Here is a 24,108-nt window from a genome sequence, read left to right as displayed (position 1 = left end):
AGCCACAGTGCTGTCCATGATGGTCAGTGGGGGGAGTGCTGGGGGGTTTCTGCTGAAGTCCACGATCATCTCCACAGTTTTGAGTGTGTTAAGCTCCATGTTGTTGTGACTGCACCAGACAGCCAGCTCTTTAACCTCCTGTCTGTAAGCACACTCGTCTCCGTCCTTGATGAGGCCGATGACTGTAGTGTCATCATCCGCGAACTTCAGAAGCTTGACAGAGGGGTCCTTTGAAGTGCAGTCATTTGTGTAGAGTGAGAAGAGCAGTGGGGAGAGAACACAACCCCGAGGGGCGCCAGTGCTGATGATGATAGTCCTGGATGTGAGTTTGCCAAGCCTCACTAGCTGCTGCCTGTCTGTCAGGAAGCTGGTGATCCACTGACAGATGGAGGTGGGCACAGAGAGCTGTGTGAGTTTGTCTGAGAGAAGGGCAGGCATGAAGGCTGAACTGAAGTCCGCAAATAGGATCCTTGCGTAATTCCCAGGTCTGTCGAGGTGTTGCAGGATGTAATGCAGTCCCATGTTGACTGCATCGTCCACAGACCTGTTTGCTCTGTAGGCAAATCGAAGAGGATCCAGCAAGGGTCCAGTGATGTCCTTGAGGTAGGCCAGGACCAGTCTCTCAAGTGACTTCATGACCACAGACGTGAGAGCGATAGGTCTGTAGTCGTTAAGTCCAGTGATTTTGGGCTTTTTGTGGACCGGAATAATGGTGGAGCGTTTGAAGCAGCAGGGAACTTCACACAGCTCCAGAGATATGTTGAAGATATGTGTGAAGATGGGGGCCAGTTGGTCAGCACAGACTTTTAAACAGGCAGGTGAAACACCATCTGGGCCTGAAGCTTTCCTAGATTTCTGCTTCCTGAAGACCCGGTTCACATCCTCTACACAGACCTTAAGTGCAGGTTGAAAGGTGGGCGAGGGGGTTGCAGGGGTGGTAGGTGAATGTGTGAAGTGCAGATCAGAGCAGATGGGGGGTGGTAGACTGGCCTTTTCAAATCTGTAGTAAAACACATTCAGTTCATCAGCCATTTGTTGATTCTCCACAGACTGTTGATGTTCCTCAGACCAGTCCATACTGATGCCCGATCGTTGGCTGAAAGCTCTTTTCTCAAATTGTTGAATAAAGTCGTTATTTTTGTTTTCTTCGCGTACAAAAATTATTCTCGTCGCTTCATAATGTTACGGTTGAACCACTGATGGCAGATGGACTATTCTGACGATGTCTTTCATACTTTTCTGGACCTTGACAGTGTAATTTACTAGGCAGTCAATGGGACAGTCACAAGCCTCCCGGTTTTCATCCAAAATATCTTAAATTGTGTTCCGAAGACGAGCAAAGCTTTTACGGGTTTGGAACAACATGGGGGTAAGTGATTAATGACAAAATTTTCATTTTGGGGTGGAGTAACCCTTTAACTGAAGAAATTCAAGTTGCTTACTCAGACTGTGAGGTGATTTCTAAGATGTAGATGTACTGGTCCGACACAACCATAAGAGAATGGAACTCCACTGCATCCCCAAACTTCACAATGGACATCTGAAATGAAAATAAACCAAGAAAATGATAATATAACTAATTCCAGCTTCTCAAACAGAAATGTGGAATTACTTCAAACACTTTACTTCTAATTGGAATTTAAACTTAAAGGGAAATACTGCTTCTAAACTGTGAGAGAGTAAAAGGCTGCTGTGGAGGGAGTTTAAATGTGTCTCTATGTGTTTGGTTTTATTGAGGGCATTGTATACATGTTATCTTGCCTTTAAAAAGCAGCGAAACTCCTCTTCTCCCCCAAACACTTCCACATCCAGGAACAGCTGAAGCCGATGGTCCACCATCTCTGACAGCAGGTCAAACTGAGCTGAAATGAAAATAATGTTTATGTTTACATCCCTCAATGGAATAAAAAAGTACAAGGTACTATGCCAAACATTAGGATTCATTCTCTGGTAAGAATTTAATGTGTGGCATCTACAAATACAAGAGGAAAAAGAAAACTATTACTTCTATACATTTTGGTCATGTTTAAAAAGCACTCAGTTTGGTCAATGAGTTTCAAAGCTACACTATTTAACTGGCAATCCTAAAATAGACCTGAGCCCAATAACTACAGATGTTCTTGCCATTTCCAATCACAGTCTGAATTCATCCTTTTCAGGGTAGTTTTTTCTTCTTTAAACAAATTCTCATTACTGTTACCCTTTCTAACCACTCCACTTATCTTTATCCCAAGAGTGGACCACTTACCATTGTTGGAGCCTTCTGTGTACTTTGGTGACTGTTGGTCCTGATGTTTTTGATAGCTGTTGTTGCAGGAATTTTCAGCCACCTTCTCCTTAATCTCCTCTGAGTTACCCTGCACCTGTCCATCAGTTGTGCTGAAGTTGATTAGTTGAGATGTTCTCTGATCAACCCATGTCTCATTATGGTTAGTCAAACAATTAGACAGGAAGTTATGGGCTGTGTGGAAGTAAGCTGTGGCTCCCTCTGTGGAGACCTCTGAATGCTGAGGCGAATGGAGTGGGCTGCCACGGGATAGCAAAGACTGTCCTGGGACCAACGCCTAAGGGAATTAAGCAAATTAAGTGAGTGAAAAGAGAACATTAACATTATACTGTCATGGAAATATCAAGTCAAAAAGAGCATAAACCCAGACCTCATTGAGCTTGGGTTGAACCATGTTGTCCCTGTCATCAAAGGTAAAGTATCTGGCATCATTCTGTTCAAATGGTGTACTGGTGGAAGGAGCTGATTGGGCAGCCAACTGAACTACATGATCACTATTGCACTCTGAGCAGATGACAGTACAACCTGCAAAAATAAAAAGAAAAAATAAATACATTAATTAAAAAAAGGTATATAAAGATAAATGCTCCTATCCTGAGACATCTAAGACCATCTAATACAGCTCAAGTGCTCAAATGGCAGCAAAAAAGAAACTCAAAGAGATGCACCTACGCCATTCAAGGTAACACTCACTACAGGACAGAGTGTTCAACATACTCTTTGCTTCAGATTTATTTTAAGGACGTTAATGCTCTTAAAATAAACACCTTCACTGAACTCTGCCCCATGCAGAACCAACTATGTGTTTGGCCTAGATGATCCGCAGGACACCAAGCAAACAGACTGAAAGCAGCTGAACAAATGTCCCAGAACCTCCGGTTTGCATGTCAAAGCACATTTTAAAACTATGCAGCACTGCAGAGGTGGAGGATGAACTGTGTATTAAACCAGTCATTAAAAAGAAAATGGCCTGCAGGATGTAACAGTGGAGAAAAAAATATATAAAACTATTAAGTCGGTTACGCTGAAAATAGTTCATATGATAAAATTATTGGCTGCCTAATGGAGTCCCAAGATAAAAAGCTCTCACACCCAGTGCTTGGCAACCATTCTGTATTCATGAAATTCTTTGGTAGCACATTTAATCCAGGTTCTCTCATGTTCCAACAAGATGATCACCCAATCATGGTAAGCATGATTCATCTTTTCTGATTAACTTTATCTTGTGTTGAAAGCTGAGATGTAAAAAAAAGATCAGGACCAAAAAAAATGTCACCATGCTAATAACCAGTATCAATCAACTCGTGTAATCTCAACTATTATGGGACATTAGAATATTGTGTTTAATTGCAATGAGGTGGAGGCAACCACAAGCTAGTCATGCTAGAGAGAATGATTGTAATTGCTGTAATACTAATGAGAAGTGTGTTGAGAGTTGCATGTGTTTGTACCACTCCCTGGAATGTTCTGGCAGGAGTATATGTCCGCCTATGCTTCCAGGGCCTTGCTCATGACAGAAAAATAATTATCTTTATGACTGTTAGGGCCATATGCTTACGGTCATTCCTTAGCTCATCCAGGTGGCTCAGGCTGCTGTCGAATTCAGTTGCTGGCTGGCAAAATTCAGTCTGACACTTTAGGCACTGTAGCCAAACTGTCTCTGGTCTCTCCTCATCCAACTGCTGCTTGTTTTCCTCCACGACTTTTGAGAGAACCTCCACTAATACCTGAGGAGTCAGAATTCTGATCTTAATTAAGTAATATCACATTGTTTTAAATTTTAAAGTTTCATCAAAAAGTCAACAAATTGTGTGGGAATGTGTCAAAAGAGATTTAAAAATATAGCTGCAAGCAACAATTAAAGGGTCAAGCACAACATAGGTAAAATGAAGAGCAAAGGAGCTGTCCTTAATTTCTCAGTATAAAGACCAGGGCCCGTATTCACAAAACATTTTATCTTACCACTAAGAGCTCTCCTAAATAGCAGTAAAAGTTTTTAGCTAAGAGTTTACGCTTAAAACCTATTCACAAAGCTGCTGAGACAAACTTTACTAAGGAATAAAGAGAAGTCTTAAGCTAAGAATAAGGGTGGGGTTGTCCTCGCGGCTGACACAGAATAGCGTACGCTGCTTGCGTTCAGCGGATATTCTCCAAAATGGCGCTACGGTGACGCGGAGGAGAATAAATTGTTGAATAAAGTCTTTATTTGTGTTCTCTTTGCGTACAAAAAGTATTCTCGTCGCTTCATAACGTTACGGTTGAACCACTGATGGCAGATGGACTATTCTGACGATGTCTTTCATACTTTTCTGGACCTTGACAGTGTAATTTACTAGGCAGTCAATGGGACAGTCACAAGCCTCCCGGTTTTCATCCAAAATATCTTAAATTGTGTTCCGAAGACGAGCAAAGCTTTTACGGGTTTGGAACAACATGGGGGTAAGTGATTAATGACAAAAGTTTCATTTTGGGGTGGAGTAACCCTTTAAGTATTAAAAAAGTAAAGGTAAATCCTGCAAATTAAAATATATTCAAGTCTTATAAATAATACTAATACCTACCAATAATAGATACTATACTACATATTTAACAGTAAAGCATTGGTTTTGAGTTAAGATGCAGTAAATTAAATGTACTGCTATTAACAACAATAAAATAAAATATTAACAATTTATGTAGAGCTATTTTCACAACTGAAGAGGAGCACAGAGAGATATTTTCCAAAACAGCTATTTATTGACAGATGTGCAGCCACACAACCAATGCAAGCAGGTAAGTAACTGGGTTCAATGAGTGGTAATGCAAACTTAGCTGGTGATAACAGTCCTTTCTTTCTACAGGTGCAGGTAGTGAGAATGGGTTGAATGCAGGCTGAAGAGGACAGAAGACTGGACATAAACAGGTAAGCAGCAAAGGTAGGTAGTCGGGTGAGTTGTCTGGTAGAGAACAACAAGACCTGAGAACTGAGGTGAGTACTTTTTAGGAGTCCTTAATGCAGGTGCAGATGATCAGTATTCAGGTGATTGAGAATGTGTGGGCGGAGCTGATAGGTCTGGTGCCTAGGATGTGAATGACTCTGTAAAAGTACCCCCCCCCCTCCACGGGCAGCTCCCGATGACTGTGGTGGATGACCACGGGCACGGCCTATACCTCTGGGTGCTGGGCAGTTGGGACTGTTGGCATGGAATTGAGGATGTCATCACGAGCAACCCAACGTCTCTCCTCTGACCCGTATCCCTCCGACTCCAGACCCTGAGGAGGAATGAACAATGGGATCAATGAATGGCTTGAGTAATGATACATGGAATGAAGGTGATAAATGTTAGTGAGGAGAAAGGTCTAAATGATATGTGACTTCATTGAGCTGACTTTGAGGAACTGATGTAGCGGGGACCTTTTGTTCCAGATGGTACTGGGGAGTTGTGGTTCTTCTGGCATCGGCATGTCTTTCTTTCTCTGAACTACCCTCTGCAGAGGAATGTGAGCTAAGTACCAGACCCTCTCCCTGTCCAGGAACCAGTGGTTGACAGCTGGAACCTCAGATGGCTCTCCTGATCAGGGAAACAGGGGCGAAACAGGGGCGGTTGATAGCCAAGTATGCACTGGAAGGGTGTCAATCCTGTGGTTTTCTGATTTAGTGAATTCTGTGCATACTCCGCCTATGGTAGGTAGCGGCTCCAGCTGTGTTGACGGCTGTGGCAATATGACCACAGGTACCTCCCTATCTCTTGGATCTTGTGCTCAGTCTGGCCATTGGTTTAAGGGTGATATCCTAAAGAGAGACTCACAGAGACACCGAGCAATTGTTTTCAGGAATCCCAAAGTAATGGAATACGTGCTGGAAGAGTGTCTCTGCAGTTTCCAAAAGGCTGTTGGCAAACCCTTGAGGGGTATTAGCCAGCAGGCTTTGTAGAAGCGGTCTACCACTACCAGGATGCAGGTGTTGGACTCCAAGAATGGTAAATCAGTGAGGAAATCTATCCCGATATGGGACCAGGGTCGATGGGGAAAAGGTAGTGAGACCAGCTTCCTAGTGGGCAGTTGATAAGGCACCTTTGAGATGCAACAGACTGAGCAACCTTTGATGAATCGGGACACATCCTGGGCCATACTGGGCCACCAGTACCGGTTGCTGATTAGCAAGAGGGTTTGCTGGCTGGCTGGGTGTCCAGAGCACGGATACGTATGTACTGAGTCCATGAGGGATAAGCGGAGAGCTGTTGGTACATAGAGCTTTCCCTCAGGACCTCCTGGTGGAGCTGGCTCTGATTGTGTGGCTTCTGTGATCTGGTCATCTAGTGACCACTGAATGGGACTGAGGATGATGGCCGGAGGGAGAATGGGTTCTGGAGGTGATGTATCAGGATCCGGGTTGTGTAAATGAGAAAGAGCGTCAGCCTTTTGGTTCTTGTGACCAGATCTATAGGATACTGTAAAGTTAAACCAAATGAAAAAGAGTGCCCAACGTGCTTGGCGAGGATTCAGTCTCTTAGCTTCAAGAAGATATACCAGGTTTCTCTTGGTGGTGATGACCTCAAATGGATGTTTGGCTCCCTCCAGCCAGTGCCTCCATTCCTCAAGATCCAGTTTGATTGCCAGCAGTTTGCCAATGTCATAGTTACGGTCTGCCGGGGACAGTTTCTTGGAATAGAGCTTCCCGAATAGAAGCATGGATGAAATATGGGAGGCTCACGCTTCTGCTAGGATAAAACAGCTCCTACCCCTGTGGTGGATGCATCGACCTCTACCACTAAAGGAAGATCAGGATTGGGATAAGTAAGAGTAGAAGCTGTACAGAAAGCTTCCTTTAATTCCTTGAAGGCTGAGATGGCAGAGGGGTTACAGAACATAGAATTAGGCCTGTTATGGAGGAGTGATGTAAGTGGAGAACTGATCTTGCTGAAGTTGAAGATGAATCGTCTATAAAAGTTGGCAAATCTTAGAAATCGTTGAAGATTTTTGACAGAAGAGGGTTGTGGCCAGTCCTTCACTGCTTGTACCTTCCTCTGGTCCAACTGGATGTCATGCTCATTGATTACGTATCCCAGGAAATGGATGGTGTCCTGGTGGAACTCACACTTCTCAAGCTTCAGATAAAGATGATATTCACTAAGTTTCTGAAGGACCTGCATCATGTGGTGGCGATGTTTGGCCCGGTTCCAGGAGTAAATCAGGATATCGTTGATGTAGAAGGTGACGAAGCGGTGGAGCAACACCTGGAACACCTCATTCATGAATCCTTGGAATACGGAGGGTGAGTTGGAGAGCCCATATGGCATAACAAGATACTCATAGTGGTCTGAAGGTATCACAAAAGTGTTCTTCCACTCGTCACCCTCACATATCCGGATGAGGTTGCAGGTGCTCCGCAGGTGCAACTTGGTGAAGATGCGAGCTCCAAGTAACTGATCCAGGAACCAGATAAAGGGGGTAATGGTACTTCATGATTTTTGAGTTGAGAACACAGTAATTGATGCCTCAAGTCTCTGTCCTTTTTTGCCACAAAGAAATTTGAAGCTTCAGGGGCAGTAGATGGTCGAATTAACTTCTGCTTGAATGCCTCTTCGATGTACTCCTCCATGGCCTTCTGCTCCTGGAAGGACAGAGGATGGACTTTTCCTTTGGGTAAGGTTGCCCCAGACAGCAGGTTAATGGCACAGTCCCATGGCCGATGTGGTAGTAATTCAGTTGCCAGTTGCTTATTGAAAACATCCTGGAACCCCGGTACACGTGGGGGATCTCTTGTTTGACTTCCTCTTGATGGAAGTAGAGTTAATCTCATGGGGTTTTGCGGAGGGTGCTAGTGTCTTGACAGATCATTTGGCAGACATTTTCTTGACAGGTTGTAGACAACTCTGGAAGCAATACTCTCCCCACAGTTGGATCTTGCCACTTTCCCAGCATACGGATGGTGTGTGTTGTTGCATTCATGGGCATCCCAGGATGACGTCAGCAGTGGAATCCTCCAGCGGTTTTCCCAGAATTGAATGAATGTGAAGTGGTTGTGAACATAGTTTCCTTTGGAACTGTAACTTGCAGAGGAGATTGAAAGAGATGAAACTGCCTTCTGATCCAAAACCTATGAGGGCTTTCGCTGAAACAGAATAAATTACTATTACATCCGTTCCAGTTAAATATACTGTTTCTGGAGGTAGCTGAATAGTACTCACTACTGGGCATGGTGGGCGAACAGGGCACATAGGTAGGAGGTGGATGTCAGCTCCGCAGTACAGGCAGAGACTACTGAATATTCTGCACTGATGCTCCACATTCGATAGATGGATAGAATCGACTTGCATGGGTTCTGGTGCTGGAGGGGTGCTTGACACAGTAGAGCAGGTTGATTGAGAGAGCATACTATGACACGTTGGGAAATCCTCAGGGAATGCTGAATAAAATTCTTTAGATCAATGATATTGTCATAGATGACCATTTGTTGACAGATGGAAGGACTGAGACATTGACGATAGGTGGTGATCAATGCAGATTCATTCCACCCACTGACAACGGCTAGTGTACGGAATCTGAGTGTAGTCAGACACTAAGGATTTCCGTTGGTGGATGTGATAGAGTTAGTTGGTCATGAACCTGCAGTTTGTCCAAAGACCGCCCGGAAATTGTTGGTGAAGGCCATCAATGAGGACGTGATCAGTCCATTAGCATCCCAAATGGATCTCGCCCATTTCAGAGCTCGTCCATACAGCAGAGAAGTTATGTAGGCAATTTTTACTCGACAGATGAGGTTGTATTTAGAAGAAGAGAGAACATTGTAACAGAACACACTGCATTCCTCAGCCTCACCTGAGGAGGTCGCTGGTCGGGCCATGGGACTGGAAAGGCAGCAGGTGAAGGAGCAGTGAAATGTGGTTGTAGTGTTTGGCGATGAGCTGGTGCAGGTGATCAGTATTTGGGTGATTGAGAATGTGTGGGAGGAGCTGATAGGTCTGGTGTGGAGGATGTGACTGACTCTGTGACAGCTATGTTTAATTCTGATAGATTGAGAGAAATTGATCTTTCACTAGGGTCATAATTATTTAATTACTTTTCACTTCAGTTTTTCACCTTTTTACTTCAGTTAAAATTAATTAAAACTAAAGATATTTACTGAAAAGAGTCATAACGATTCAAAAGTCATTAAAAAAACACACTGTGGAATTTGTAATTTTGACAGTATTTTTACAGTGCTCGAAACTACAAGGTTAATTTCCTTATGGATGGTCTTAAGGGTCAGTCAGTGTTGCCTGAAAAGCTTTTAATTGCCATTGTACATGGCGCAATGTGTTCCAGTTTAACTTGTGACTATGGTTGACATGGTCGGGGCTGTTTAATGTGGTTCAGCTTGGAGCTTTTAAGGTTTCCATAAACAATTGTCGAATTCAAATGGGTTGAACATCACTCACTGTGTTTATCACTGTATAGAGCGGCACAAGTGCAGAGCAAGTCAGTGCTCCGCAAGAGACCAATCCTGTTCTGCTCTCATGCTGCAGCTGCCAAATGCACTGCATGGTTGTGTAATGCTTTTGGAGCATTTGAGCTCAACTGTTTCACACTGCCTACATGCTGCTTCTCTGGGCTCTCTTTTCACAAATGGTAAAAATATAGAATGTTTAAAATCAGGGTAACAAACCTATTTGGCTAATTGCTTGGCTCAGGGCTACAGTCCTGGGAACTTCCTCGACTCCTTGAGACAGCGTATCAATTACAAGGTTGTGCTGACCTTTTCTGTAGTGCACAGAGAAACCAAAATGTTAGTGCATCGTGTCAAGTGAGAACATGGTCTAGGATGGTGAAAGCAGATTGGTCAGTTAACACCTCAAGTTGTCTTCCTTTCAGGTACTTCCATCTTTCTATAGCCTAGAAAAATCACTTTTTCTCTGTAGCAAATTAGCTCAAAAGGGAAATGTATATAAACAATTACAATTAATTATAATTAATTACAATTATTTATATCAGCTGCCAGTAGTAACTGTAGCAGGATAAATATTGCTATCAACTAATCTGTTTGTCCAACGAACATTCAGTGTAATTTCATATCAACTTTAAGAAATTATATTTTCGTGGCCATAGAAAATAATTTTCTTACAGTACTAGTGCATTAGAACATGTAACAAGATCAGGAATTGTTAAAGGGACATTATTCACAAGTAGTGACAGAATCAGAAACTCATGTAATTTGTGCACAAAAGTTTAATTAACTGAACACTAACACAAATCAGTCTAACAAACATACACACACTCATGCATACATACTGTAATGTATAAGTATTTAATTTGACCTGTGACAACACGGAAGGCGATACCACACCCATGTAGTGTGTGCGATGGTGTGCAACTACAAGGATGGAGCAAAGAAAATAAAAGTTTGATAGTGTTACCATATTCCTGTCTGCTAGCATTTATACAAACATGCATGTGAAAAAAACTATGACATGGAGAGACACCACAATGGCGACGAGGATAGAAACGCGATCTCAGCATGTGTTTCAAGCGTGTGAAGAAAGCCTGCCCGTGAGTGAGTGCACACAACCGACATAAAAAGCAATAGCCATGCAATCAGTGATGAATCATGCACCCATCTATCCGTTTGACACAGAAACGGACCCCAGTTTCGTTAGGAACTTGGTGGAATAAATAGACACAGCATTTCGAAAACTTTCTTCAAGTTTCAAGTTTCAAGTTCTGGGTCCCAGTTTCGTTAGGAACTTGGTGGAATAAATAGACACAGCATTTCGAAAACTTTCTTGCTCCTATGAACATTACTGGCGATGCTAGGAAGAAAGCCCTATTGCTGCACCTCGCTGGTGAACACGTGCAAGCCATCTATAACACGTTTGCTGCAGAAGAAGATAGATATGCAGAAAAAAAAATGAAACTAAATGGCTATTTTTTCTCCTAAAAAAAATATGCAGTATCTTGTTTATCAATTCAGAAAAGCTGTACAACAACCAGGGAAAAAACTAGACTCGTACCAAACTAGACTCAGAATGCTTGTAAAAGACTGCGAATTTGCTGATGTTGACTGTAAAATAAAAACACAGTTGATACAAAGTTGCACTTCATCCAGGCTGCGTAGAAAAGCACTCAGAGAACCTAACTTGTCTTTAGAGGCTTTGCTAGATCATGGCAGAACACTAGAAATCTCTGAACAACAAGCAGCAGGAATTGAACAAATCGAAGTGGCTGCTGTCAATGCATTTCATCACAATCATAAGCAGCAGTGTGAATTCAAGACCACCAGTAGATGGACGTCTAACACTCAATATAGAAATTGTGGAGGAAAATATCCACATCAAGGTGTTTGTCCTGCTAAAGGAAAGGAAGCATGCGGAAAGTTAAATCACTATGCAAAAGTGTGTCACTGCAGCACTAAGAACCCCATTCTGCAAATTAAACATAATGACCCTCTCCATCATAAACAATGCATCAAACCACAAAGGGTCAAGCAAGTTGCTATAACATGCACCAGCCATACACAAGATGATTCTTCGAGCAGTGAGGATGCATATGTGTTCTGAACAGCAATACATGTCAGCAACAGCCTCAGACTCAAATTAAAATAAATGACACCAAAGTTGTAGCTCTGATTAATTCGGGAGCCGTAGTAAATATTATCAGCAAAGCAGTGTTCGACATGCTCACAGCCAAACCACAGCTCAGAGCAGCGACAATTAAGATTTTTGCATATGGCTCTAACACTGCTCTGCCTATCAATGGTGTGTTCCAGTGCAATGTTCAAGCATCACATAAAACTACAGAGGCCAAGTTCTATGTTCTTCAGAATGATGGACACACTCCTCTAAGCCACTGAACAACACAAGAGCTTGGACTGATAAATATCACCAGTGCTGTTAATTATACAAATACTGTCCGCACAGTAGATGATGAACTTGTTGAAAGCTATCCGGAACTGTTCAAAGGAATAGGCAAACTGAAAAATTTCCAAGCGAAGCTGCATATCAATTCTGACGTCCAACCTACATGTCAGGCACATAGACGAGTACCATTTCATATTCAACAGAAAGTGGAAGCTGAGTTACAAAAGCTGGCAAATGATGACATTATAGAACCAGTAACAGGTCCAATGCCATGGATTTTTCCAATTGTAACTCCACCCAAACCAAAAGATCCTGATAAAGTCAGGATATGTGTTGACATGCGCCAAGCCAATAGAGCTATACAACGCGAGCGTCATATAACACCTGCTATTGATGATGTCATACAAGAGCTGAATGGCGCAAAAGTCTTCTCAGAATTTGATCTCAGACCAGGTTACCATCAGCTAGAACTACACCCAGACAGCCGATACATAACTACATTCACCACACATCTGGGACTAAGGAGATATAAACACCTAAATTTTTGCATATCTTCTTCAGCAGAGGTGTTTCAGAATGCCATAGCACAAACACTGCAAGGCATAAAAGGTGTAAAAAACCTCAGTGAGGATATCATCGTGTATGGTGTCTAACAAAGAACACATGATGAAGCTCTCTGAGCTGTCTTTCAAATACTTAAGGACAGTGGTCTTACACTTAATCGTGGAAAGTGTGAGTTTAACAAGCACAGACTTGAGTTTTATGGATTTATTTTCTCTGCCAGTGGCATCTCAGCAGACCCCAAAAAGGTTGCAGCCATACTACAAGTCAGTGAGCCCACTGATCCAGGGGAAATCCAAAGTCTACTCGGGGTAGCAAACTACATATACAGGACGAAACTATATACAGGACTTTTAGATGATTACTGCACCTCTCCGTGAACTGACTACAAAAGGCACACCATGGCAATGGAGTGATATGCACAAGCAAGCTCTTCAGCAGCTCAAAGATGCCTTAGCCAGTGCCACCACCATGTCCTACTTTGACCCCATAAAGGACACAGAACTCGTTGTCGATGCTAGCCCGTTTGGCCTTGGTGCTATTTTGTCACAAATCCAAAATGGACATAAATGCATCATTGCATACGCCAATCACGCACTCAGTGTTGTTGAAAAACAATACTCACAAACTGAGCACAAAGCTCTAGCTATTGTATGGAGCTGTGAGCATTGTCACTTGTACCTTTATAGCCATCCTTTAATCTAGTCACCGACCACAAGCCCTTAGAACTGATATGAAATAATCCACGATCAAAGCCACCAGCCAGAATCGAAAGGTGGGGCCTCCAGCCATACCAGTTCAGAATAGAATACAGAAAAGGAACTGACAATCCTGCTGACTTCATGTCCAGACATCCTGTCTCATTTGAGACAGAACACAACACAAGGGCATCTAAAGTGGCAGAGGAGTACGTCAATGTCATGGCTCTGCAGGCAACACCAAAGGCCATGAGTTCATATTGTATTGCAAAACACATTTGCTGCTATTGAGGTGGGATAAGTGTAAGGTTAGGGACAGGTTTGGTGGTATGGGTAGGTTTAAGGGTGGGTTAAGGTGTAAGGGATGGGTCAACAGCGTAATTTTAAATATGATTACAGAAATTAATTTCAGATGTTATTACATATAGGTATTTTTAAAAATATAAGTACAATGTAAAACATGTATGTACACAATAAGTGCATTGTACCAAATTATTAATTTAAATGTAAGTACATAGTAGTTAAGGCCACCTAAAGTGGGACCAAAGATGCTGTTTTTCAGCAGGTCTGCTCACACATAAGAAACAACTCATGGCACACGTAACCCACTTTTCGCAGACTCCCTAAAAAATTACAGAAATGTCAGTTCTGAGCTCACAGTGTCATCGAATGATGATCTCATACTCAGAGGTTCCAGAATAGTCGTACCCTCCACTCTAGAGCAAAGCGTCTTACAGCTTGCCGATGAGAGCCATCAAGGAGTAGCTAAAACCAAAAGTCTTCTGAGAGAGAAAGTGTGGTTTCCCAACATTGATCGAAGAGTTGAAGCCATGATCACAAACTGCATTGCTTGTCAAGCGAATAACCCCGTCACCCGTGTCGAGCCGTTTCAAATGTCTGAATTGCCAGAAGCACCTTGGCATAATTTGAGTGCAGATTTATATGGACCATTACCATCTGGGGTGCATCTGCTGGTCATTGTAGATGACTACACATGGTATCCTGTAATTAAAAAATTTTCACACTACCTCAACAGCTGCGGTAATACCAGTTATTGACAATGTTTTTTCTATGTTCGGAATTCCCAGTGAGCTTAAAACGGACAACGGCCCTCCCTTCAGCTGCAGTGTGTTCACACAGTTTGCTGACTACCTTGGGTTCCGTCATAGGAAAATAACTCCCCTCTGGCCACAAGCAAATGCTACAGCACAGCGGTTCTTGCGCACATTGGTGAAAGCCATCCGAACTGCACACACTCAAGATATCCCATGGAACCAACAGTTAAATGTCTTCCTTCGTGAGAACAGATCCTCACCTCACTGCACAATGGGAACTTCACCTGCTGAGTTGATCTTTAAAAGGAAGATGCGTACAAAATTTCCCATAGCTACTCCAAATACCACCGATGCTGATGATGACATCCGCGAAAAAGACAAAAAGGCAAAGTATAAAATGAAAGCCCTTTCAGACACCTGAAGACATGCCACACACATCAACATAAAACCTGGTGACACTGTGTTGTGTCAGCAACAAAAGCGGAACAAACTAATGACACCATACAACACAAAGCCACTCACAGTCACTAAAGTCAAAGGCACAATGGTAACTGCAGAAAGACATGGACACTCCATTACAAGGAACTGATCATTCTTTAAGAGACAGAAGAAACATGCACAGTCCCAGATATCCTGTTAGGCGTACCCGTAGGCCTCCTGTCTACCTCTCTGACTATGTTTAGGTAGACTGTGTAGTGTAATTAAATAATTGCACAGATTGTTCAAAGCAGATGTTTCTGACTGTTTAGAAAACAAGGACTGTTCAAACCTTTCAAGGTAATATGTTCATGTTACTCAGGAATTGAGTTTGTCAGGGACTTTTCTACAATTCTCAAGTATTAATATTCTGTCCTCTGCATGCATGTGTGTCGAGCATGCATATACAGATAGCCAAACATTGCAAGGAGATGACTGATCAGCTTCAATGACCACTCAGATGATTGAATAAATTTTCTCTTTACTTTTGCTTGAGTGCAATCATGCTTTCAGACATATCATTGTTCTTGAACCACAGAAAGCGGAGAAAGTTCCTATGATCTTCCCTGACAATGAAACTGTGGAACATTTGCTCTATGTCTGCAGTGATGGCTATTGACTCGTGTCTAAATCGTAGAAGGAGTCCTACTAGACTGTTGTTTAGATCGGGGCCTGTTAGTGTTCCCCCGATATGAAGTATAACAAATAAAGTTTTGTCAAACTGGATTTTAACTCAACCTATGTCAAACAGCGCCGTCCAGTGGGGAGGAAGAAGTAATGTTAGACATGGCATAATAATTAAATATATTAACGTTTTGATATCATAACAAACAAAAGTTACTGTTGTGTATCACAGGTACAAAGGCATAAAATAAAGTTTAAAAAAGAGATTGCGATGTAATGTATAGGTATTTCATTTGACCTGTGACGAGACAGAAGGCGACGCCACGCCCATGCAGTGCGTGTGGCGGTGTGCAACTACAAGGATGGAGCAAAGAAAATAAAAGTTTGACAGTGTTCCAGTATTTCTGTCTGCTAGCATTTATACAAACATGCATGTGAAAGAAACTATGATATGGAGAGACACCACACATACAGAGGGGAGTTAAAGAGGATGAATGAAACCATTAAAGAAACCAGAGTATGCAGCTATGGAAAATGAGTCAGTTAACCACCTGAGCAGAAACCATCAGCATCAGACAGTGTTCCAGTATTTCTGTCTGCTAGCATTTATACAAACATGCATGTGAAAGAAACTATGATATGGAGAGACACCACACATACAGAGGGGAGTTAAAGAGGATGAATGAAACCATTAAAGAAACCAGAGTATGCAGCTATGGAAAATGAGTCAGTTAACGACCTGAGCAGAAACCATCAGCATCATTTTATAACGGTGTCTACAGCTTATACTAAACCTCTGTTTCGTTTAGTTAAATGGACGGTACTTGTCTTGGCCGTTAAACGAGCATCTGGGTGCAGTCTCAGATTAAAGTCTTGATGGTTTGAAGGTTTGGTGGAATTGCGATCACGTTGATGAACTCCAAAGATTTACTCTGACTCGGTGGTGATTGGGAGAGTTCTCTCCCAGATGAAAAGTTGCAACATGGCCTGCGGGTCGGGGGTCTCGGACTGGATGTCCGAGAGGCAAGGAGGTAAGCAAACTCTTTTTTGGAAGAGTTTCTGTGAACTTACATTTAATGGCCAAGTCTATTGTCTGTTACTTAAATAAAGCCATCAAAGCTATGTCAAAAACAGAGCTCTGCATTAAATGATTCAGACTAAATTCAGAGTAACAACACTACAGCAGCAACAAGTCTGTTGGCTAAATATAGCAGCTACTACTGTTAAAGATAAAACTAAAACATTTTTTTTTAATTAAATCTAAAAATATTTCAAAATATTGAATGCATTATTATTTAATTTTTTCTGCATGTAAAATTATATGTTGTTAAATGTGATAACATGATACTGAATGTTAATGCCACTATCATCATTTACGGTGTTGCAATTATTTTGTTTCTCAGTTTCTGACAAGAATGAGACAGGAGAGGTTTCTGTGAGCATCTCGGGAGTCTCTACCTCTATAGTCTTGCATAGCCAGATCTTCAGACTGATGGCAGAAGGTCTGGGAACCTTGGCCATTTTGAACGGCCAAGGACCGCCCAAGAGGCCATATGACTGACAAGTAAAGCAACCAATCAAAAACTCTTGGACGTATTTTAAAGAGTATGTGCCGCAAACTTTACATATTTCACATACTTTTGAAAATCTAGCACTTAGTTGATCCTGTTAAGAGCTCATCATCACAGCTGTAAACACAATGGCTTTCTTCTAACATGAGGGGGTTTGACGACACTGCATCTTTGTTTCCAGGCAGAACGTTAAAGAACGCGAAACGCATCTCCCGGAAATCCTGTATAATTCAACCAATCAGATGACGACTTAGAAACTCCTAAAGTGTTTCCAATTTTGTGTGCCGTATGCATCAGACGTTCAGCCAACGGTCCGTGGGTGTGACGTCTGAGGCTGAGACTACTACTTACATATAGTGAACGTCACGTCACGCCACGTTGCATGCTGGTGTGCTGCCGCCATTCTGGGAGGATCGCCCTCTGTTACAAATGCTTAAATTAATATGGATACCTGTTTATCTTTTGTTTTGTTTTTGCCTTTAAGTTAATTATTCACATTCTTCATTGTATCATTTGCAGGGAAGAGAAGCCATTTTATCGCTTGACAGGATAATTAGATTTTTTTCACTTAGGTTTTTGTCTGGAGAGCAGTGCGGAGAGAGACTCTCAAAATTATAAGACAGTAGACAAGACGAGAGGAGCAAAAGCAGGGAAGGTAACAGGGAGGAGAGGGGGAGAAAATGCGACCGCCTTCGTTGAGAGCCAAACGAGAAGGTTTGAATATCCAAATAAAAGTGTGTGTTCAACAGGCTGACAGAACTCCATCCATTTCTTTGTTGGAAATGTTTCAATGACGAAGTATAATTGGTGTCATTGCAAATAATTATTTTTTCCTATGGCCACGGAAGAGAATCAGAGATCGTGGGTCATATTCAGCGGACAGACATGAACACACTGTAGTTTTTATATTTATTTCAACAAATGACAACCAAAATCAAATCCCTGGGAGCTGGTGAACAGTTTTGTAGCATTTTAAAATGCTGGCTTGATGTACTAAGACTACTAAGTGATATTAAAAGACATGCAGATGAGCCCAGAATATTAACGCAAGGCATTTAATTACACGTTAAGCCTTTCCCTCCCTTTAAAAAACCATAAAAAGAAAATGCTTAACATGGCTTATGCATTGACAGATAGTTACATTTAAAGTTCATATTTTCGGCTCATCTGTTTTCCTGCACATAGAAGGCTTTATTAGTAAGGTGTGCGCAGAATGTGGTCTTTTAATATCACTGTCTCAGTACATTAAGTGTTAATTAACACGCTTAACGTGTAAATAAACGCATATGCACATAGTATATGCTTTACAGTTTTGTCTTTATCCCTGTCTTGGTATATTAAGCCACATTAGGCGTTATTCGTGTTAAACAATTTAGAAAGTCCCTGTTCAAGTTCTGCTATTTCACAAGCCGTGTGAGAGTAATACTCGCAAAGGTAATGCTAATTATTAAACCAAACAAAATCAAAACGCTCAAAAACACGCAGCAATGTCATTTTTGAGTTGAGTGATAGGCAGTGGGTTTAATCAGTGACATTATTAATATATTTACTATCCGGCGTCTTCTTGTCATCTCCACGACCTGCTTCCCTTGGTGTTTTAATACATAGAAAAGGTGAAAACATATTACATTGTCCAGTTTTCTCTCAGAACGATGATCTGAGTTACTATTGCAATTCTCAATGCAGTATGAATAACATACAACGGTGACATTGTTCACAATCACAACAGAAAATCGAACTACTGCCCTAAACTCAATAGCAGAAAAGCAGCATGAACCTCCCAGTATAGCGGATAAACAAAGAAGTTTCCCAGAACTCAACGCGGCCTGGCATCAGCTTCTCATTCTCTATACCACAACATCAAATGGCGATTCACCGGACATATAGGAGCTGGCTTATCTTTATGTGGAAGTTCTAAAGAACGCTCCGCTCCATGCATATGGTCAATTCGCATGTTTTATGCGATAATCCAATTTTGCGCATAAGTTAAATTCCCAACTTCAGATGGAAACCCGGCTAGTTTGAGTTCTCGGGGCAATTATAAAGTTGGTGTGTGTGTGTGTGTGGAAAAGAGGGATACCCTTTCTGTTCTTTTTTTTTTGCTGTTTTTTCTTCTTATTTCTTTTGCAAAAAAGCCTTCAAAGCCAAAGTTGTTCAAAGGACTTGGGGTAGGGGAGGAGGACCAGACAGGGCTGTTTTTAATTCATCCTTCTTAATTAACAGTCTGGGCAGCAGCTTCCAAACACTGAGGCTTGACTCACTGTTTTCTCTTATTTTCCCTAAACAGAGCAAGTGGTTTACCATGAGAAAGAGTTCTGGGAAGAGGGTTGGGCCTGTGTTTAGCACACTTCCTACAGCTGTGATACAGTGAGATATGATCCACTAGGTACTTTTCTCATCCTTAAGTTATATCCTCTTGCACCTTGTTTTCTCTTCACTTTCTCCATTTCACCGGAATATATTTACATTGACATTTACATGACCAGAATCAAAAAGATTGACTGATTAAACATGACAAACAGAGAAATTACATTTAAAGGGTTCATAGAAAAAGGCCCATTCATATAAATTGCCAATGGATGCATAATTACCCATAGGGACCGCAGGGTGGATTTGGATCCCGTTAGCCTGTTATTTAAAGGACGATTGGGAGGTTTCTACTTACCCCAAATTCCGCGTGCTCCGATTTGCTTCCCCTGGAATAGGGGGGTTTGGACACCTATAGGGGGTGACACTCACCTGTTGACCTCTCCCTCCGTCCATGGACCCATTAAATGTCAATTTTCAATCATTTTTAGGGGTAAAACGGGGCAGTCGCTCCCAAAACCCTACTATTTGTCCGTTCTCCCTTTGTGTGAATGGATGGCGCTCTTACCCCAGAGGCCTGTATGTCCCACCAAAGTACTATTTTGTCCATCTCTCTACCGGGTACATGGGGGTCACTTGGGCTAGGGGCCCCGTCCCACGAACCCACTATTTGTCCATTTCACCGCTATTGTGCCGGAACGTCTCCTTGACCCCCGCTGACCGCTTGTCCCTGCCCCCCAGGTCCCACGAACCCACTATTTGTCCACTTCGCCGCTATTGTGCCGGAACAACTCCTTGACACCCCTGACTGCTTGCCCCCTCCCCCCATGTCCAATGAACCCACTATTTGTCCGTTTACCCACTATATTCACGGAAAGCATCCCCATGTGGTCCTCAGGCAGAGGGTAGGTGCCCTCGACCTGCGGACGCTCACCGATGCCCTGCCTGGCTGTTTAAATGACGTCCGACGCAAAGCTGCTCCGATCGACCGGTGTTCTAGGCCGCTATTGTGCCGGAACAACTCCTTGACCCCCCTGACTGCTTGCCCCCTCCCCCCATGTCCAATGAACCCACTATTTGTCCGTTTACCCACTATATTCACGGAAAGCATCCCCATGTGGTCCTCAGGCAGAGGGTAGGTGCCCTCGACCTGCGGACGCTCACCGATGCCCTGCCTGGCTGTTTAAATGACGTCCGACGCAAAGCTGCTCCGATCGACCGGTGTTCTAGGCGGAGCACTTCAGGGGGCCCCACGAACCCCCCTGTCAAATTTGGGACCGCTAACACCTTTTTAAAAAAATTCCACTCTCCATTTATTTGAATTGGTTTGGCCTAGCGGTTTCATGGACACGGCTCTGAAAGGGCCTATCGACTAGAGGGCGCCATTTGCGTATCGTCAGGGGTCCGTTTAGCAGGAGGAAAAGTTTAGTGACCCTACGAACTCGTTCAGGGGTCAAAAGGTCAAAAAAAGGGACCGCACATCCACAAAACAGCTACGCGTTTAAATGGGAAGTGGGACATCTCCCGTTCTAAGACCACAGGACGTAGGGCCGCGAGATTCGAGATTTTTGCTTCTCAGGGGCCCCGAAGCTCACGGCCCCGAAGCTCAAAGCCATAGGATCTTCTGAAAAAGCTCCTCTCCCGATCAAAAAATCACTCAAGAGGCTCTGAGTGGGTATAAGACAGAGAGGCCTGCAGCAGAGATTTTGTGCAAAGGCCCAAACAAATTTCCTTCCGCTTTAGGACCGGGGGCCCTCGGTACGTCGCTCGGGGGGCCCCAGGGGCAATGCTGCAAAATTCGGGGCCCCTGGGACCTTTATAAATAAATCCCACATGCCACTTATTTGAATTGGTTTGGCCTAGCGGTTTCGTGGACGTGGCTCCGAAAGGGCCGATCGACTAGAGGGTGCCATTTGCGTATCGTCAGGGGTCCCTTTAGCGGGCAGAAAAGTTTGGTGACGCTACAAACTCGTTCAGAGGTCAAAAGGTCAAAAAAGGTACCACTCGTCCACGAACCAGTTACGCGTTTAAATGGGAAGCGGGACGTCTCCCATATGGAGACGGAAGGTCACTGGGCCTCGAAACTCGGCACGCACCGCCGTCATGGGCCCCCAGTTCGGGCCCCCGAGTTTGAGGGCCCTGACGGCTTCCTAAGCCTTTTAAGTCTGGCCACATGTCTCACTGAAATCGGGCCTGTTTCTAGGCCTCTCCCATTGACTTCAATGGCAGACAGAAAATGGATAAAAAATGAGGAAAAATACTTTTTGGGGTCCCAGGCCCAGGCCCCTTTAGCACATTGCTCCTGAGGCAACTCTCTGTGCGATTTGGGCCCTGTGGGACCTCCCTAAAAAATTCCCGCTCTCAATTTATTTGAATAGGCTTACCATAGAGGGTTGGCGGACACGGCTCAGAAGGGTCCGATCGAGCTGAATTCGAAATCTTTGTCTCAAGGGGACCCCCTCAAGTGGGCGGAAAAGTTTGGTGGCCCTACGACCTTGCTTAGGGGTCAAAAGGTCCGAAAAGGTCCGAGCACATATCTGTATTTTTCACTGAATATTTTTTTACAGTTTTTTTTAAAGGTCTTCCCAAACGATGAGGACTTTGGCCCTTTTCCACGTCGTACATCAGGGCCCCACACTCAAGCATTCGATGCCCCTAGGCCCTGGCCCCAATATGAATGTTATTTTTAATCTAACATAAAGAAACATCCCATTTCCAGTTTATTCAGTTTATTTCATCCCACCAAGCTATTATAGTGTTCCCATTCCATAAATTGCAAATGGACACAGATCCCACTTGCAATTTATTGTATAGTTTCGGTTTAATAGATAGGTGGACAAACATTCCACTAACCTATTATAGTGATCCCATTCAATAAATTGCAAATTGACACAGATTCCACTTGCAATTTATTGTATGGGGACGCTTTAAGTGGTTAGTGGACAATCATCCCACTAAACTACTATAGCTATCCCATTCAATAAATGGCAGATGGATACATGTCCCACTTGCAATTTATTGTATGGGGACGCTTAAAGTGGTTAGTGGACAATCATCCCACCAACCTATTATAGCGATCCCATTCATTAAATGGCAAATGGACACATGTCCCACTTGCAATTCATTGTATAGGAACGCTTTAAGTGGTTAGTGGACAATCATCCCACTAACCAATTATAGTGATCCCATTCATTAAATGGCAAGTGGACACATGTCCCACTTGCAATTTATTGTATGGGAATGCTTTAAATGGTTAGTGGACAATCATCCCACTAACCTATTATAGCGGTCCCATTCATTAAATGGCAAATGGACATATGTCTCACTTGCAATTTATTGTATGGGGATGCTTTAAGTGGTTAGAGAACAATCATCCAACTGACCTATTGTAGCGATCCCATTCAGTAAATTGCAAATGGACAACATATTCCACTTCCAATTTATTTAATCGCATAATCCGACTAATCTATTATACTGATCCCACTGAATAAATTGCAAATAGGATTATTGTCCCAATTCAGACTTATTGCATGGGCTCCAGATAGTGTTTATTTGGACATTTTAAATCAAGGTGCATTCATAATAAAAATTATTTTACTATTTTATACGTCGTACGTCAGGGCCCCACACTCAAGCATTCAATGCCCCTAGGCCCTGGCCCCAATATGATTGTTATTTTTAATCTAACATAAAGAAACATCCCATTTCCAAATTATTCAGTTTACTTTGATCCCACCAAGCTATTATAGTGTTCCCATTCCATAAATTGCAAATGGACACCCCACTTGCAATTTATTGTATGGTTTCGGTTTAATAGATTGGTGGACAAACATCCCACTAACCTATTATAGGGATCCCATTCAATAAATTGCAAATGGACACATACTCCACTTGCAATTTATTGTATGGGAACACTTAAAGTGGTTAGTGGACAATCATCCAACTAAACAACTATAGCTATCCAATTCATTAAATGGCAGATGGATACATGTCCCACTTGCAATTTATTGTATGGGGACGCTTAAAGTGGTTAGTGGACAATCATCCCACTAACCTATTATAGTGATCCCATTCATTAAATGACAAGTGGACACATGTCCCACTTGCAATTTATTGTATGGGAACGCTTTAAGTGGTTAGTGGACAGTCATCCCACTAACCTATTAGTGCGATCCCATTCATTAAATGGCAAATGGACACATGTCCCACTTATAATTTATTGTATGAGGATGTTTTAAGTGGTTAGTGGACAATCATCCCACTAACCTATTATAGCGATCCCATTCATTAAATGGCAAGTGGACACATGTACCACTTGCAATTTGTTGTATGGGAAAGCTTTAATTGGTTAGTGGACAATCATCCCATTAACCTATTATTGCGATCCCATTCATTAAATGGCAAATGGACACATGTCCCACTTGCAATTTATTGTATGGGAACGCTTTAAGTGGTTAGTGGACAGTCATCCCACTAACCTATTATTGCGATCCCATTCATTAAATGGCAAATGGACACATGTCCCACTTGCAATTTATTATATGGGGACACTTTAAGTGGTTAGTGGACTATCATCCCACTAACCTATTATAGCGATCCCGTTCATTAAATGACAAGTGGACACATGTCCCACTTACAATTTATTGTATGGGAACGCTTTAAGTGGTTAGTGGACAGTCATCCCACTAACCTATTATTGCGATCCCATTCATT

General features: G+C 42.6%; 1 protein-coding gene across 1 annotated transcript; it reads right to left on the bottom strand.

The window, feature by feature from the left end:
• Positions 1-1,438: 1,438 nt before the first annotated feature.
• Positions 1,439-2,796, bottom strand: LOC107746713 (serine/threonine-protein kinase 11-interacting protein-like). Its single transcript, XM_016561011.1, has 4 exons — positions 2,658-2,796; positions 2,249-2,564; positions 1,762-1,862; positions 1,439-1,540 (listed from the first exon to the last, which is right to left on the bottom strand). The coding sequence occupies exons 1-4, from the start codon at positions 2,679-2,681 to the stop codon at positions 1,439-1,441; spliced, it is 543 nt and encodes a 180-aa protein (XP_016416497.1). The 5' UTR covers positions 2,682-2,796.
• Between the last annotated feature and the right edge of the window lie 21,312 nt (positions 2,797-24,108).

This window comes from Sinocyclocheilus rhinocerous, unplaced genomic scaffold (assembly GCF_001515625.1).
Source record: "Sinocyclocheilus rhinocerous isolate Xijiao unplaced genomic scaffold, SAMN03320098_v1.1 scaffold1100, whole genome shotgun sequence".
NCBI classification, from domain to species: Eukaryota; Metazoa; Chordata; class Actinopteri; order Cypriniformes; family Cyprinidae; genus Sinocyclocheilus; species Sinocyclocheilus rhinocerous.
The sequence above is the reverse complement of the archived record's forward strand: the minus strand, read 5'-3'. Positions and strand labels throughout refer to the sequence as shown.

Excerpts from the sequence above, each read along its gene's own strand:
- LOC107746713 (XM_016561011.1), bottom strand. The coding sequence starts at position 2,681 with ATGGTTCAACCCAAGCTCAATGAG. Across the intron at positions 2,565-2,657 it reads TTCAACCCAAGCTCAATGAG|GCGTTGGTCCCAGGACAGTC; the intron begins GTCTGGGTTTAT and ends TAATTCCCTTAG. Across the intron at positions 1,863-2,248 it reads CACAGAAGGCTCCAACAATG|CTCAGTTTGACCTGCTGTCA; the intron begins GTAAGTGGTCCA and ends TTTTCATTTCAG.